The sequence below is a fragment of the Coloeus monedula genome, assembly GCF_965178545.1.
Source record: "Coloeus monedula genome assembly, chromosome: 9".
In the NCBI taxonomy this organism is placed as follows: domain Eukaryota; kingdom Metazoa; phylum Chordata; class Aves; order Passeriformes; family Corvidae; genus Coloeus; species Coloeus monedula.
Window position 1 is genome coordinate 10,623,748 of NC_138789.1, and position 15,093 is coordinate 10,638,840.

The window sequence follows — 15,093 nt, forward strand, 5'->3', positions numbered from 1 at the left end:
ATAACCACAGTCCAGAAGACTTGCTAACCATTAATTAAACTAGTAAGAAGGCACATTTGGACAAGCCCACAAATTAGTTTTAACACACTTTAAAGATATATAAGCAATGAATTCAGAAGGACTATATCATGAGGAGGACTTTTCTGCTAGCATTTTCGGGTCTAATAAAATTCTCAATTAAACAAGAGGTATAAAGTTTCCAGACAAAATTTAAGCAAGGACTAGAATCTCAACTTTTTGAGATGCAAGACTCAGCACATTCTTCCAAATTCTGAGATGGCTGCACAGCTCTCCATGGCAACCCAGGACACATGAGCCCTGGCAAGAATCTAACAGGAACAGCACATTAGGCTGAAAAAGCTTCTAAAGCAGAAGAAAGGCCACAACTTCAAGATGTGGTAAAATTCGTGTCTTGGCAATCAGGTCAATACAGGGATAGAGAACAATTTCTGATTTACTATGCTTCTCCACTGAAAAAATGACGAAGCAATAGAAGGGCAGCAACTACACTAGCAAAACCTACACAGTCTAGTAGATAAATGAGACTAGGTCTGGTATAATCTGAGTTTAGATATGCCACAACACAATGCTTAAGTCAAGCTCTTGAACAAGAGTTTAGAGCTTGTTCCCTGTATAACTCACTCCTCGCGTTATGCTTGCAGATCCTTCGGTTCCGGTTCTTTTAACAGCTTGTTTCATTCCCACCCTTATACTTTTATTCTCGATTCATTCATCTCGTTAAGCACACCAGTACCCAAAGCCGCCCGATGCAGAGCCCTGCTGGTACGGGCTCCCTTCAGAGACACCAGGGCGATCTGTGGCACACAGCCCGCCCGCGCCGGGCACGGGTACCGCCTGCCTTTGTTCGCCAAGGGCGCTCGGCGGCTGCCGGCACTCACCGGGTTCGCACAGCACTACCCACAGCGGGCCGCACCGCGACTTTAATCGCCAAAACACCGGGCCGTTCGGGGCCCGCAGCAGCTGCCGGGGCCGCGTTCGGAGCCCTCGTCCTGGCACCCAGCGCTCCCCGGCGCCCCGCTCACCTGTGTGCCGGGCCGGCGGCGCTCTGAGGGGCCGGCGGCGCTCTGAGGGGCCGGCGCTGCGAGTGCCGGGCCGGCGGGGCCGAGCGGGGCTGTGAGGGGCGGCAGGACCCGCCCGCCCACGCGCAGCCGCTCCTCGAACCCGCCAATCGCCGCCGCACGCGCCGGCCCCAGGGGCGCGGCCGCCAACGGCCGGCGCGGCCGCATCATCCGCACGGACCAATGGGGAGCCGCGGCGGGGCGGGGGGCGGGGCGCGCCCGGAGCTGCCGGGCGGGAGGAGGCGCGGCCGCTGCGGGCTCCGCGCGCGGGGGCGCCGAAGGCCCCGCCCCGCCCCGCGTTCCCACCGCTCCCAGCGCAGGCCCGGCGCTGAGCCCGGGGAATGAGGCAGTAGTGGGCCGGCCCCTGCAGCACAATCACGCTGCCCCCCCTACGGGAATGGCACGGCCGTGCTGCTGCACTGGTGCCCATAGGGAAGCGAGGCTGCAAGATCGCCTCTGCCGCCTCGAGCGACTGCAGATAAGGTGAAACAATGCATTTTATGATGCTGAGCTGCTAATTAATTGCATTTTGTCTGATGCACGGGGATGAGAAGTAAATTGGGAAAAAAAGTTTGTGATCTTCCTCTAGATCATAAGCTAAAGAAACGCTTTAGAGTGGTGAGAGAAAGGGGGGAAAGGGGTTGGGAGATTTGTTTGGGTTTTTCCAGCCTGAAGTTTAACTTTAGTACCTGTCGCGGCTCTGTTACCAAGCTTTTTTTTCTTTACCGCTACAGCAGGATTAATGAGCAAGGACAGGTACCTGGCAGCAGCTACTGTTCCCGATGCTTTTATCATTTGTGTGTTCCTATTTCCTCCAGCAGTTAATGCATACTTACACTAGTGCAAATAGGGAAGCATCCATGTCAGTACGAGTGTTCCAAAAAAGCTACAGTAGGAAGATAATTAACTCTTAAGTATATAGATAACTAGGTATTATTGTCATGTATATTTAATTATAAAATCACTATTATTCGTACATTCCAGATTTTGATCCATGGAATAATAAAAGCTCTATTCATAAATGGCAAAGCAATGGCATTGATATTCTACATAAACTGGATATGGAGACTACAAAAAAGTGCAAACTGTCAGACTGGATGAAAGCACAAATGAGTAATTCATTTTCAGATGCATTAGGCCGTAGCACAGATGCAACTGAAGAGGAAGAAGATTACTTAGTTTATGATGGAGATGTAGGAATAAGCTGTAAATACAACAATAATTCAGATAATCTGAATGACTGTACTTGTACAAAAGGTATTTCTGGTATTTTAAACTTAGCCTGTTCTGAAGATAACAAAAACATAAAAGCAGCAGTCAATTATGAAACTCCTCTACAGCCTGAAGAATTCTCCAGTCATCACAGAGGCACCAGAGGAACAACTGGAGTTTCAGCTGAAATGCCTGGAAGTGAAGTTTGCTTTAAGAAGGAATTACCTGTTGGTAGTTCTAGTAAACCAGATAGCAAAGATCATGTAACTACCTCCAAGATGTCCAATGTCCTCCTGCGTCACTTTTCTAGGGGAGAGTTACTAAGCACATGCCACTTAATTGAATGTGAGACAATACCAGAGACATCCTTTACTGAAAGTATCGATGACACTGGGAGCAAACCTGAGCCTTCAGAACACATCAAAGGCCCTTTAGTGTATGAACAACGGGCAATGGGCTCTGAGGAATATCCCTTAGAAAAGCACAAGGAAGTAAAGGCTCGTGACAAAAATGAAAACTTGTTAAATGAAAATAGATCTGTTTCAAAGGAACATATTCTTTCTGGATGCAGACAGGAATATTCACAATTGATTAATGAGACTGGAGATACACACACCTTTCAAAGCATGAAAGATGAGAGAGCCCTGTTTAGGAGAACAGTTTCACCTTGTGAGCTCAAATATGGCCGAGGGCAAGCTCACCATTGTCTTCCTGACTTCTCTGAAGTTGCTTCAGAAGTTAAAGTACCAAAAACACCTGACACTATTAACTCAGTTCCTTCACTTGAGAGAGCACAACCCTTTCCTATTTTGCTAAGTAAATCAGCAACTGTGAACAACATTTTGGAAAATCAGAATTTCTTCAATTCTGCTGAAGTAGAGAATCAAGAAGAAATGGGTATTTCAGAACTGCTGCGACAGCTACAGGTAATTAAGATGCTTGAAGAAATTCTTCATACTGGATAAGAGGGATTTATTGTAAGGAGATATTCTGTGTCCCATAAAATCTAACATGACTAGTTCATATGGGCACTCTGTAGGTATCAGTGAGTACCTCACTTGACTGAAAAAATGCTTTCACAAATAAAGTTTTGTGGGATTGACTTTATACAGAACTGTCATTACCAATTGTTTAAAGGCCGAGTTTTTTTTAATACTCCAGCATTTAATACTGGAGTATTGTTTGTGATGCTGAAGCATCCTACCAAATAATTAGGAAATTCACTATAAATTGTTATTACTGATGTTATATATAAATGTTTAAATTCACAAAAAATACTTAAAATATATTTTTAAGAGCAACGTTCTATTTTTATACTGTGCCTATGTTAAGATACCTTTGCCTTTTTTTGCATCTACCACTCTCCAGCTACTGAGACTGGTATTTATTGACAAGTCAATTCTTTCTAAAGGATTTTTTTGACAACAATATTTCTCTCACTGTAGTGAATTTATTTTAAAGTTTGTTAGTAATTAGATAACCGCTCCTCAATTTCATGCCCTGACATGGAGCTCACTCACAGAGCTTTACAGATTCTTAATTCCATTCCTAGATTTACATCTTAGTAAATTGCTTGAGACACAAGTTTTAATAGTTTTCCTTATTATTTCCTGCCTGCAAATGAGATGCTGACACACCATGCTGACATCCAGAATCATATTGACCATCTGAGATTTAATCCTAAGGTAAATCTCTCAAAATACCTTTTTTTTTTTTTTTTTTAAGTCATTCTTCTTTATCTCTAGGACTATGACTATCCCCTAAAACTATTTTGTCATCTTCATATTGTATTTCCCATTTATACAAATATATAGAACAACACAGATATATATATATTTTTTCACAGAGGAGAAATATTTGAAGTATTTATACAATGAGACACTTTATACATCTAACTATCAACTCAAAAAATTAAATGCTACTGTTACAGTAAACATTTCATTAATATTTTGTCATTTGAGTTAAAGTTTTTTGTCTAGGTCCATAAGTGTTCTACACATTGTATCTATAACAAAGGTTCTCATTTTAACAGATACTTCCTCAGTCAGACTTTGCAAATGCCAGCATTGCCATTTCCTCAGGAGACATTGGGACACCACCTGATATCATCACATTACGTGCTCCTGTCCCTGTACAACCTACACATGGTTTGCTTAAAGCAAGTAAATAAAATTACAGTAACTATGCAAATGACTGTTTAATGTAATTTGATTACACTTTTGGGCCGAAATTGTAATTGATCAATCTCTTACCTTGTACATTATGTAGGACTGCAGCCTGCAACAGCAGCATCAGCACTACCAGCAGCTGGTACAATAGAAGAAGCACAGTGTCTAAATCCTTCCAATTCACTGCCAGAACTAACACTAGGAGAAAAGATGTCTCAAATACTAAAGGATCAGACAGAGCAACTGACTAAGAAAGTAAGAACTCTGTTTCAATATATACTTTTCACTGATGCTCAAATTCCAAATTCACTTGGCAAATTCGTATAATAAAAGTCTAATATTTTGTCTTGAAGGTGGAAGACTTCTCTAAGCATATGACCCAGGAAACATTCTTTTTACAAGACAAAAAGCTGGTAAATTAATTTATTTATTTTGAGCTATGTGACATGCACTTTAAGTGGCTGTAGACTTACACTTTTCTGGCAAGATGCTTGATATTTACCTCAAATGGATGTTTGCTCTTCCTCTCAATTCAGACTGGAGGCATGAGTTTAAGAAGCAGAAATGAAGGTCTGCAGTAGGTGGATGAATTCTTTAATCTTTTAAGGATTCCAACTTAAAACTATTTTAAAAAGGCCTGAAGTTGCCATGTAAGTTAGGAATTTTGACATGTAGGGCATCAGTTTAGAAATCTTTTTTTATTATTTTACTTAATAATATAATAGAGCAGTGCAGAGTATCAGGTGAATCTATAATATGCAGTCCTGTTTCAATTCAGAGAACTACCAAAATTCTTCCCAACAGCACTGCAAATAGCATCTGGCTTATGTATCAAGACAGTGATAGCTACTTATGCTAAATTTTCATGACATTTTGTATTGAATTATTTCTTATTGATAAAGGCATTAAATCAACTGAAAAGATACCTTGATGCCTTGGAAAGAAATTATTTAAGAGCTAGAGAAGAGCACCACAACTTACAGCTGCAGAACCACAAGGACAAGCCTATCAGCCTTGGAGAGTTTGATCCTGGCAGGTTAGAAGAGAAGTGCTAAGTAGTATATCAGTGTATTTTCTTTGTCTTACAGCTTTTACTTCATTTATCCATTAGAGTTTTCCTGAAGTGAAAATATTATCTTCATGTGGTAAACCAAAAGTTGTTTGGCCAAAATTCACCTTGGGCTTTATATATCCTACTTGTAATTGGGATGTCTATTTGAATAATTCAAATATTTAAAAGGGACTCTTTCACCTCCATAAATTTTTTTCCTATGGGAAATGTACTGTGATGTCCACCATGGTTATCATAGTAAGAAATAAAAGATCACTTTATACAGTTTTAACTAACTGGATTGCAATTGGATTCAGAAGGGTGGAAGGAGGAATATTCAGACTTGGCATGCTGCTTGAAGACATTCAAGAACAAATGGATGGCAGCAAAGGCAGCCTGTCATCTTTGCTGACTTCCTATGAATCTGCCCAGTCTTTTTGTGAGGTAACTGAGTTTTCTTAAATACTACAATTATTCTGTTTTACTGATGCAAGTCTCAAGAACCTAAGTGCAGTTGTGTGATTGTATGTTCTCCTCTGGTAAGAGCATGATGCTTTTAGATGGCATATTACTTCAAAAGAAAATATTTTTAATGAAATATGAACTTCATAATATGTAATTAACTGCAACAGAAACCTAAGTATAAAAACACAGCTATACTGAATGTTCTTAGTTCCAGTTTCAAAAGCATTTATTTCACAGTAAGAAAATATGAGTAGCTAATTTAACTTCTGCAAAGCTGCTTTATTTTGGGGAATTAATGACTGTCATTTAGTGGGAGGAAAGATTACTTTGTCCAAGATTCTTAAGCTGCAGAATTATTAGAAGACCAAACAGTATTGTGCTATAGAAAATTTAGTTTACTCCTAATGGTAATTTTGTCACAGATCATAAATACATATACACACACACACACACACACCCCTCCCCCCCCCCCAAAAAAAAAATCTTACTGCCTTCTACAAATCTACAGGTAAATCTCAACCAGTGCTTTCACTATCAATGTTTTAGGTAACTTGGGCTTCAGAGAAAAATGTTAAGAGAACCTCAGGAGATGCTGTTTGGTAGGAGTCATGTCCTTGCAATGCAAGGCCCATGTACACCTGTGTCTATGCTGTTGTTGCTTTCTACAGAGCTCAGTGCTTTCAAGCATTGCTTATCCTCCAGAAAGAAGAGGTACTGAAACTCCATTTCTTCACAAGAACCATGAGGGAGAAGGAAGTCAGACAACTGATTTAATCCCATCAACAAATCAACTTCCTTTAGAAAGCAAAAAGTGCAATCTTTGTCTTCACATGTAAGTGAAAACCTGGAAACAGCTGTTGAAGTTTTTATAAAAATATCCGTAAAATTACTTGCTGAATAAGAAAATTGGGACAATTAAAATCTCTGAAAAGCAATAGGAATATTTCCAGAATAAAAATTCTACAGAATTCTGTAACTATATATCCAAGAATTCCTAACAGCCTGGTCTTCCTAACTTTCTCGGTCTGAAAGTATTTCCTGAAGCCAAAACACCACCATCACTTTCACCTAGGAGTTAAATCATACTTCTGTATAAAATTCATGACAGCCACACAAATTCAGGACGTGAATGATTAGTCAAAGTACAGTGCCAGTAAAAGATAATTTGCCAATATTTGTGTGGTATTTTTAATTAAACAAGAAAAGGGAGGGATGCAGATCCTTACGTAATTAACCATCAAAACCTTGTGAAAACTCTAGATACCATCTCTGCCCTCCTGGGAAGTATTTTATAGGTGTTATGCATCTCAATGAGATTAGAAACATGAAATAAATGGTCTCCCCTTAACCAGTCTAAGGTTCAAAACAGAGAACTGAACTAAGTTCCAGTAAAGAAGCAGAGCTTCTGGGAAAAGAATGTATGCAGCATAGAACACAGTCATATTAGCCCAATTCTGTCAGATTATTTTATAGGGTAGATGTTAACAGTTGTCCAGTAAAACTCACCTAGCTTCCACCTTTATCTCTATCATTGAAAGAATATTAGTTCAATCTTCTGATCATTATGTTCACGAATGGGTAGAAAATTTTCCAGCTAAACTTGGTGATCCTGTACACCCTAAGTTAAAAATAGACAACAAATAACACAAACAAGGAACTTTGTTGTTGTTCTCTCAGAAAGTACATCTGAAATACTCCTCTAATTATCTTAAGGCATTAAATTAAAGCCTTAATAACAGCTCAAAGTTACTAAGACACCAAGTCATCTTTAATGTATGTTGTATCAAAACACTATCAGTGGTAACAGATGGATGTATCTAAGATTTCATACTACTTTACTATTCCAAAACAGGATTATCGATACCTCTACTTTTAAGGATTTTTAACAGGTGTGATAAGTCAGGTGCTTTTGTCAGACTGTGTCCTTTAACTAAAGAGTTCATTATTTTGCAACTGGTTAATTATTAATTTAAACTTCTGCTTACCACCTTTTCAGATAACTGATACAAGTAAAGTTCTTTCTGTGAATAAGTCTGATTTCTTCTCAGCTAAGAAGTGATCAATCATTAATATAAGATGCTTGTAAGTCTCATCATAGAAATATTAAGATACAATTAAAATATCATTCTGTTTTCATGCCAAAAGAAATACAAACATCCAGGAAAGAAAAACTGGAACATCTTCGCTCTTTGTGCAGAGAAAACCAACTGATTTATCAGATACCAGCCTGAGTAAGTCATGGTGGCAACACAAAGGTCTTAACTGTGCTTAAACCTGCTAGGGAATCCTATGAAGAAATACGCTCCATTTATGTCTCAACATGACAATTGTAGTTTTAACAGATGTCACTGCTTATCAGAGCACAAAACACTAAGAATAAAAAGGAAACTGAAGAGAACGCCAGGTCAAATTCACTGTGGAAGCGTCAGTGACAGACCAATGCAATGCAATTTTCAGTTAGATATGAAAGATTTTTAACTTGGTCAAACATTGAAACAGTTTGCTCTAGGGAGGCTGTGGGATCTCCATTCTCAGAGATATTCAGAACTTAACTGGACAGGGTTCTAAGCAACTTCATTTAGGCTGGTCTTTTGAGAGGGGACAGGGTCAGATGATCTCCAGAAGTCCTGTCCAACCTGAATTACCCTATAAATCTAATTCAGCTTTCTAGATAAGTTTCCAAATATTGCCACTGCTAACATTTTCAAGAGTGTGACAGTGACGTGCACACAATGCTTTGATTTTGCTTTTTCTTCTGATGTGCATTTCATGATCTAGAAGATGATTCCAAGCTTGACAACTGAGACATTTTATATCAGTACTTCCACTTAAAGTTTTTTGATTCAACTTTGTTATTCTGCTTAAAAACAATTTTACCTTTCTACTGCAGAATATTCTGAAGCTTTTAGCACCCAGCAACTAAAGGAGAATAGCGTGAGCTATCCTGCATTGTTTTAAGTCTGAATATACAGGTTTTCTTACTTCTTTATCAGCTGTCCTTGGTTTCTTTGTGATATCCTTTCAATTTAATGTAATACACTGGGACCATTATTGTTTGTACTGCTTTGTGCAATAGTTAAAGCAGTGCCACACTAGAGCTGGTGAAATTCTCATCCTATTCCTATTATGCTGCACTGTTTCCATAACACTATGGACATGGAGATGGAGAACTTCATTTAAAAAAAACAACTAATTCTTAGTCTGAAAATAAGCACCACCAAAAAAATAATAAAAATCTACATTCAAGGCTTGCAGACAGGGCTGAAAGCTAATCTCAAATTCAATCCACACCCTCCTGGGGGTGAAAAGTACTTCCTCAAATTGCAGTAGCATTAATGGCAGCAAAGGGCTCTGAAATTACAGTGCTGAAAGCCAAATAATTACCTGAGTACAGTAGCCAAAGTTTCTCATATTTCAGACCCTTTTAACTTATTTTTTGAATTTTAGGCAGTGATTCAGAAGACTTCTCGGCCTATGACTCTTATAATGATTCACAAAGCAAGGACCTTGTCAACTGTGAAATTCTAAGTCACAGATCATTAAATAGGAGGTTATGTGGTGAGAGAAAAGGTACAGTGATTGCAAAAATATTAACATGTACAAGGAAACATTGCATATAGTTTGTTTTTCTAAACAACATGTCTCCATTTCCAGGACTTAGATGCAGATGCCGCAGGGGAAGCAGATATCAAGTAAAACTCAGGAATTACAAAGAGTCTGTTCTGTCTTGTACCCTATGTGGAAAAAAAAGTTCTGGTTCATCCTGTAAGTATGTGTTACTGAAATAATTAAAAAACAGACTAGGTTTTAAGGGGCACAGACCCACAGTGCACATACCATGCCACATTTAATTTCGTATAAACGGTCATTAGCACTGTAAATCCAACTTCTGCACACCTGGTCAAGCTTAATCTCCATGCACGACAGATTTAACTTTTCCTGGTCCTTTATGAGAGGAATCCCTTTCATATTTCATTTATGGCAGAAATATCTCATTTTGCAGGGCCACATAAAAGAATATGAAAATTAGGCATTACTGTGCCAACTTTTATAGTGCCAGCCATTACCTAACATAGTATAAACAAGTACTAAAGAAAATTCCAGCTCGACATTCATATTGTGTGACATGCAGCAAAGTCAAGGAAAGCCTAATTAAAAAAAAAAATTAAATGTTGAACATCTGAACACCTACCTTTTAAAGTCACTTAGAATCTCTCTCTACCCTAAGAAAAAACTGCTTAAAGAAAAACATAACATTTCATCAAGAAGAAAGTATAAATTAGCTACTTGTCTCTAACAATCCTGTGAAACTATAAATCAAAGTAGTGTTCATGTAATTATTAGGATTATGACACTGATTATTCAACACTTCCCAACTGCAGTCTTTCACTGTATGAAATTGAATATAAATCTGCATTCCATTTGCCAACTAAACTCAAGAGCAAACACAAAAAGGTTAATCTGTCCTCATTTACAAAAAACTTTAAAACATATTCAAGTTTTATTCAGCAGTGATAGTTACTTGATCTTTTATTTATGCTAAAGAGAAAAAAATGTTAAAATACACAGAAAATTACCTTTTTTGTTTTAAACATGGCCTCAACAACTCCAGCTTATTCACAGAAGAGAATCTCCACTCAAAAGGCTCAAAAAACCAAACAGCCAAGTGATGTTGTAACCAGACTTTGTGAAAGGTAAGCTGTAGGAGTAACTATGTAGTACAACAGAAAACCCCACTGTAGAAGATTCAGCATGGAAAAAACACACCAGTCTCATAAGCAGTGCATGATATATATTAGAATTTCACTCTTTAGTGGAACTAAAATATTTACTGTAAGAACATGTGTAAATGATTCTTAGATTAGTGCTTTACTCCTTCTAATTTACTGAAGGGTAAGAATGTAACTCCTTTAGCTGACACATTTAGTAATGAAAAAAATTTCACTTGAAGAGGATGTTTCCATTCAAAAATTCAAAAGTAGGCCTGTATTATTAGGATGCAGCTCTGTTTGCTACCAACTATTTCTCTATAAGTAACAATCCTACCTTTAATTGTTGTTACCATTCAATTATACTGTGAGACAGAAATAAAATGGATTTGTAACAGTAGCACAGACTAGACTGAAATGCAAATGAGTTTTGTCACAGTATTTTTTGACAGCTTTACTCAATAGCAGTAATTGCCTGGAAGTACAGCAGCTGCACTTGAGAATCAGTGGCATAGAACATTGTGAGAGAAAGTTACAGCAGCAAAAGAGTGGTGCTATTATGAGAAATTTCCTTACTCTGCATCCTAGAACATTTTCTTTCTTATTGCAATACAGATGGAACACAAATAATGACGGGACTGTGCTTTACAATTCAATGGAAAATTCTACTCACCATGAATTAACTTGCAACCGAGTGATATCAAGGTGTATGTATGTAATTCATAGTTTAGAAATCCTTTTTCTTACTTAAATTGTTTGTATTTTATTCTATGTGTCTTATCTTTAGGAAATCCTTTGGGGCTGCCAAAATCTGCTGTTCAAGCACATGTGGTACAATTATCCTTTCACATCAATCCATACCCAGCAAGAAATCTGCCCAAAGCAAATCTACAATCAACATCAGAAACAGAAATGCCAATGATTCCTATGCAAATGTAAGACTTCAGAGTGAAAATTAAAAGCCACACAACTTTTTGAAAGTATTACCTCCCTTCATCATGGCATGGTTAAACATCCCATTCTTAGCAAGCTGATTACTATAATATAAGCATGTGTAGTCCATTTGAGGGTAAAACAAGAGGGAGTTCAAAACCCAAGCATTTTAGCTTATATGTTAGTATACTACGTCACATAGGCATGTACAGGCTTGTTATGCAACTTAGTCCCTGTATAAATGGTGAAATAGACCAAAAAATAGCACTGGATCTTATCTCTAGAATTGTGTTTCATATACTGAAACCAAGTGTAGCTACACAAACCACTATCAAAACCTCAAGAAAGCCTTCTCAGTACCAAAAACATGCGCCACACTGGAGCTGATACATTGGAAAGGTGTAAATATCCCTCAGTTCAAATGAATACACAGTCAAAGAGAGAAATAATTAACAGATATTTCCAACTTGAATCCTGGAGCAGTTTATCACATAACTCAATTGTTACTTCTCAACACGTATTCAGAGTGAAAATCATGGACAAAACCTTAAACATCACCTTTTTCCTACACCTATGTATACATTTTCCTTCACTATTAACAAGGCTACATTTTATTATTTCCAACAGATTTTAAGTTCTACTCTGGATCATGCCATAGAGATAGCAAACAGTTTGAAGAAAGCTACAGAACGAATGGTACAAGCAGTTTCAGAAGACCTAGCTAAAGTTAAAAGAAAACGGTTTTAATTACCTAGTTCAAATGCTATATTGTTCTGCTGGTTCATACTGAAGTGTTAGTATCTCTGCAAAAATAAAACGATGAATACAAACATTAAAAAGTCAGCTCACTAACTTTGTCAGCTGTTCTGTAACTATTAGTGCTAAAGCAAACCAGAGCATATAGGTATTCCATGTTTACACTCAGAACTGTAAAACAAATTATTAATTCTACTGGAAGTCTTAATAGGTTGGCTAATCCCCATTCCTGCGTACAGATACCTTCTCTAAGTATTCACTTAAGATAGCTTAATAAAAATTGGCTTAAACAAGCAAAATTAACTTTCTGACTTTGATTTTCCCCCACTCCCAAGTGTGAGAATAAACCTCAGTCATTACTACATCTCTTTTCTTCCCACGCTTCCACAGCAGCTGCTTAATCACACCAAAAGAAAACAGCCTCTGTACCTGAGACATCTAGAAGCAAACATCATGCTAACATACCAAGTCATAATGAACTTCTGGAATTACTTTGGTTTTAGAGTGCCCTACATTGAGAGTTGCTTGTTTTTAAGAAACTTCCTTGCGTGTTGCAATGACCAAATTACACCATTTGTTGTTTATGTATTTGTAACAATTAGACTGGTTCCTTCAATGGGATGTCCTTAATTTGTCAGATATATCTGGCCTTGAGATTTTAGCTGATGGTAAGTAGGTTGGAAAATTTTAAAATATTGTAGAAATTCAGCGGGCCAAGAAAAGTCAGCTATTATTTTCCTTCTAACCATTTAACTGCAGTGATTAAAAGCAAGCAGACAGTTAACAGCCATGTTTTATATTCACTGAAGCCAAAGTATATAAGGACTGATGAAAAACAGATTAGAAAAGCCATTGTATTCCTTAAAGAGGACAGTCATTTTCAGGGAAACCTGAGCAATTTCATCAGTGGTGGATGCAGAAAAATCCAGTCCCTGTTCATACAAGCAGCTATTGCTAAACTCACTGCCATGTGCCACTTACTCACACTAGCCTGGGTCAATGGCTTTTTTCAGGGCTTCTTCCACCCTTCACAGCCAACAATACCATTCAACTCCTTTCCTCCTTAGCCGCTTACTGCAAATCCTCATAACTTCATCTACCTCTGCTTATTATCCTTGTTTTTGCTTTATTTAGCTTAATGTTTGGAATGTCCCCATTAGTTGCAAATTAACTTAGTTGAAGTAATTGTTGCAGCTTCCTAGATGCAATTAAAAAAGATTAATCTCTTTCATAAAAATCTCTCCACATCACAACAGCTAGACCTTTTGTTTATCCTGGATCCCTGAGCCTGCTGCTCTGTGCCTGACAGCAACTGCCTAAGAAAGATCATACTGAATAAGGCAATCACGTAGTGACATTTCCTCAGAACATTCTCTGGCAAATTGAAAGCCCATAATCCTTCCACATCAGCAGTATCATTTATACTTATTAGCCCTACAAATACTTGTCTTATGTTGAGGACTTTCCCCCCCATATAACAATTTAGAGCATGTCATTACTGCATGACATCTCAGATGCTGAAGGTCCTTTTGTTCTGATTTGACAACGGCAGGTTTCATGTGTTACTTCACACACTGAATAGGAAGATAACCCTTCAGTGTGAACACTAACAGGATTTTTGAGGCTTCCATCACACACTCCACCATCTTTTTTTCCCCTTGATCAAGGATCCTAGTCTAGCCATTCTTGACATGAAAATTTTTCCACACCTTTGATTTTCCTTAGTCATTTCTGAATCTTGTCCAGATTTTCAGATTCAACTTTAAAAAAATCAATTGCTGGGCCCACATGCAGCGTTAGGTAAGTATTTTAAGATGCATAATATGAAAATACAAACTTTCAAAATTATAATGTACCTTGTACATGTACTCTGAAATACTAAGATTTTGTTTATCCTGATACAACTCTTTCCCATTCCTGATAAAACTACTTTTGATCTAGAAGAAATATAGCAGAGAAGATCCTTGGGGAAAAAACCCTAAATATCTTGAACATAACTTCCACTTACTCCCTTCACAAGCTGTTTTAAGCCACATATTGGTGTCAGATTTCCTATCATAAAGCATCTCTATTATTCCACCTTTACAGTAACATTTGGCTTTGCTTTGCCTGATGGAAAAAGTGGGTAAGGGATACCAAAAAAACAGACTAAGACTTTTGAGTCATCAGCTTTCAGACTGAGCTAGTGATAGCACTTAGACCTGAAGGAGGCACCTTGAAAAGGACTTAACTGCTGAATATACAGAAGTAATCCAAAATTTTGAGCTGGTATTTCTTCAACTCTACGCAATAAAAAAAAAAAAAAAAAAAAAGAAAAAGAAACCAACACAATGGATTTTATATACTACTGAAATCAGTTATTTTGGTCCTTAAGTGTAATACTGATAATAGTTATTTTCTTCTGTACTTAACTACTTTTCAGCTTTAGGAATGGGAAAAAATATTGCAACTACAACTATATGGCTGTTACAACAAACTTGGGTTCTGCTTGCCAAAGGTGTAAGAAATATATACCATTTTAGTGTAATTTCTCAGCACCAATTTCAAAGTGTGACTCTTTAGTAAGTAAACATTGAACACAGCATTTCTTAGATAAGTACTTTTACTCTGGATTTTTACGGCGATCTTTGGAGTTATAAACTAGAATTCAGGAAAACAATACAGATATTTCTGCTGCATTTTTTTAAGGTTGTGCTGTACGTGGCATTTGATGAATCAGT

At 37.8% G+C, this 15,093-nt stretch overlaps 1 protein-coding gene across 1 annotated transcript; it reads left to right on the forward strand.

Moving 5' to 3' along the window:
- Positions 1-2,128: 2,128 nt before the first annotated feature.
- AKNAD1 (AKNA domain containing 1) lies at positions 2,129-12,364 on the forward strand (the record flags this gene model as incomplete). The annotated part of the gene is made up of 14 exons (XM_082287678.1): positions 2,129-3,217; positions 3,917-3,976; positions 4,324-4,453; positions 4,560-4,714; positions 4,813-4,872; positions 5,362-5,507; positions 5,828-5,954; positions 6,644-6,807; positions 8,121-8,206; positions 9,423-9,545; positions 9,630-9,740; positions 10,588-10,669; positions 11,472-11,619; positions 12,245-12,364. The coding sequence occupies exons 1-14, from the start codon at positions 2,141-2,143 to the stop codon at positions 12,362-12,364; spliced, it is 2,589 nt and encodes an 862-aa protein (XP_082143804.1). The 5' UTR covers positions 2,129-2,140.
- Between the last annotated feature and the right edge of the window lie 2,729 nt (positions 12,365-15,093).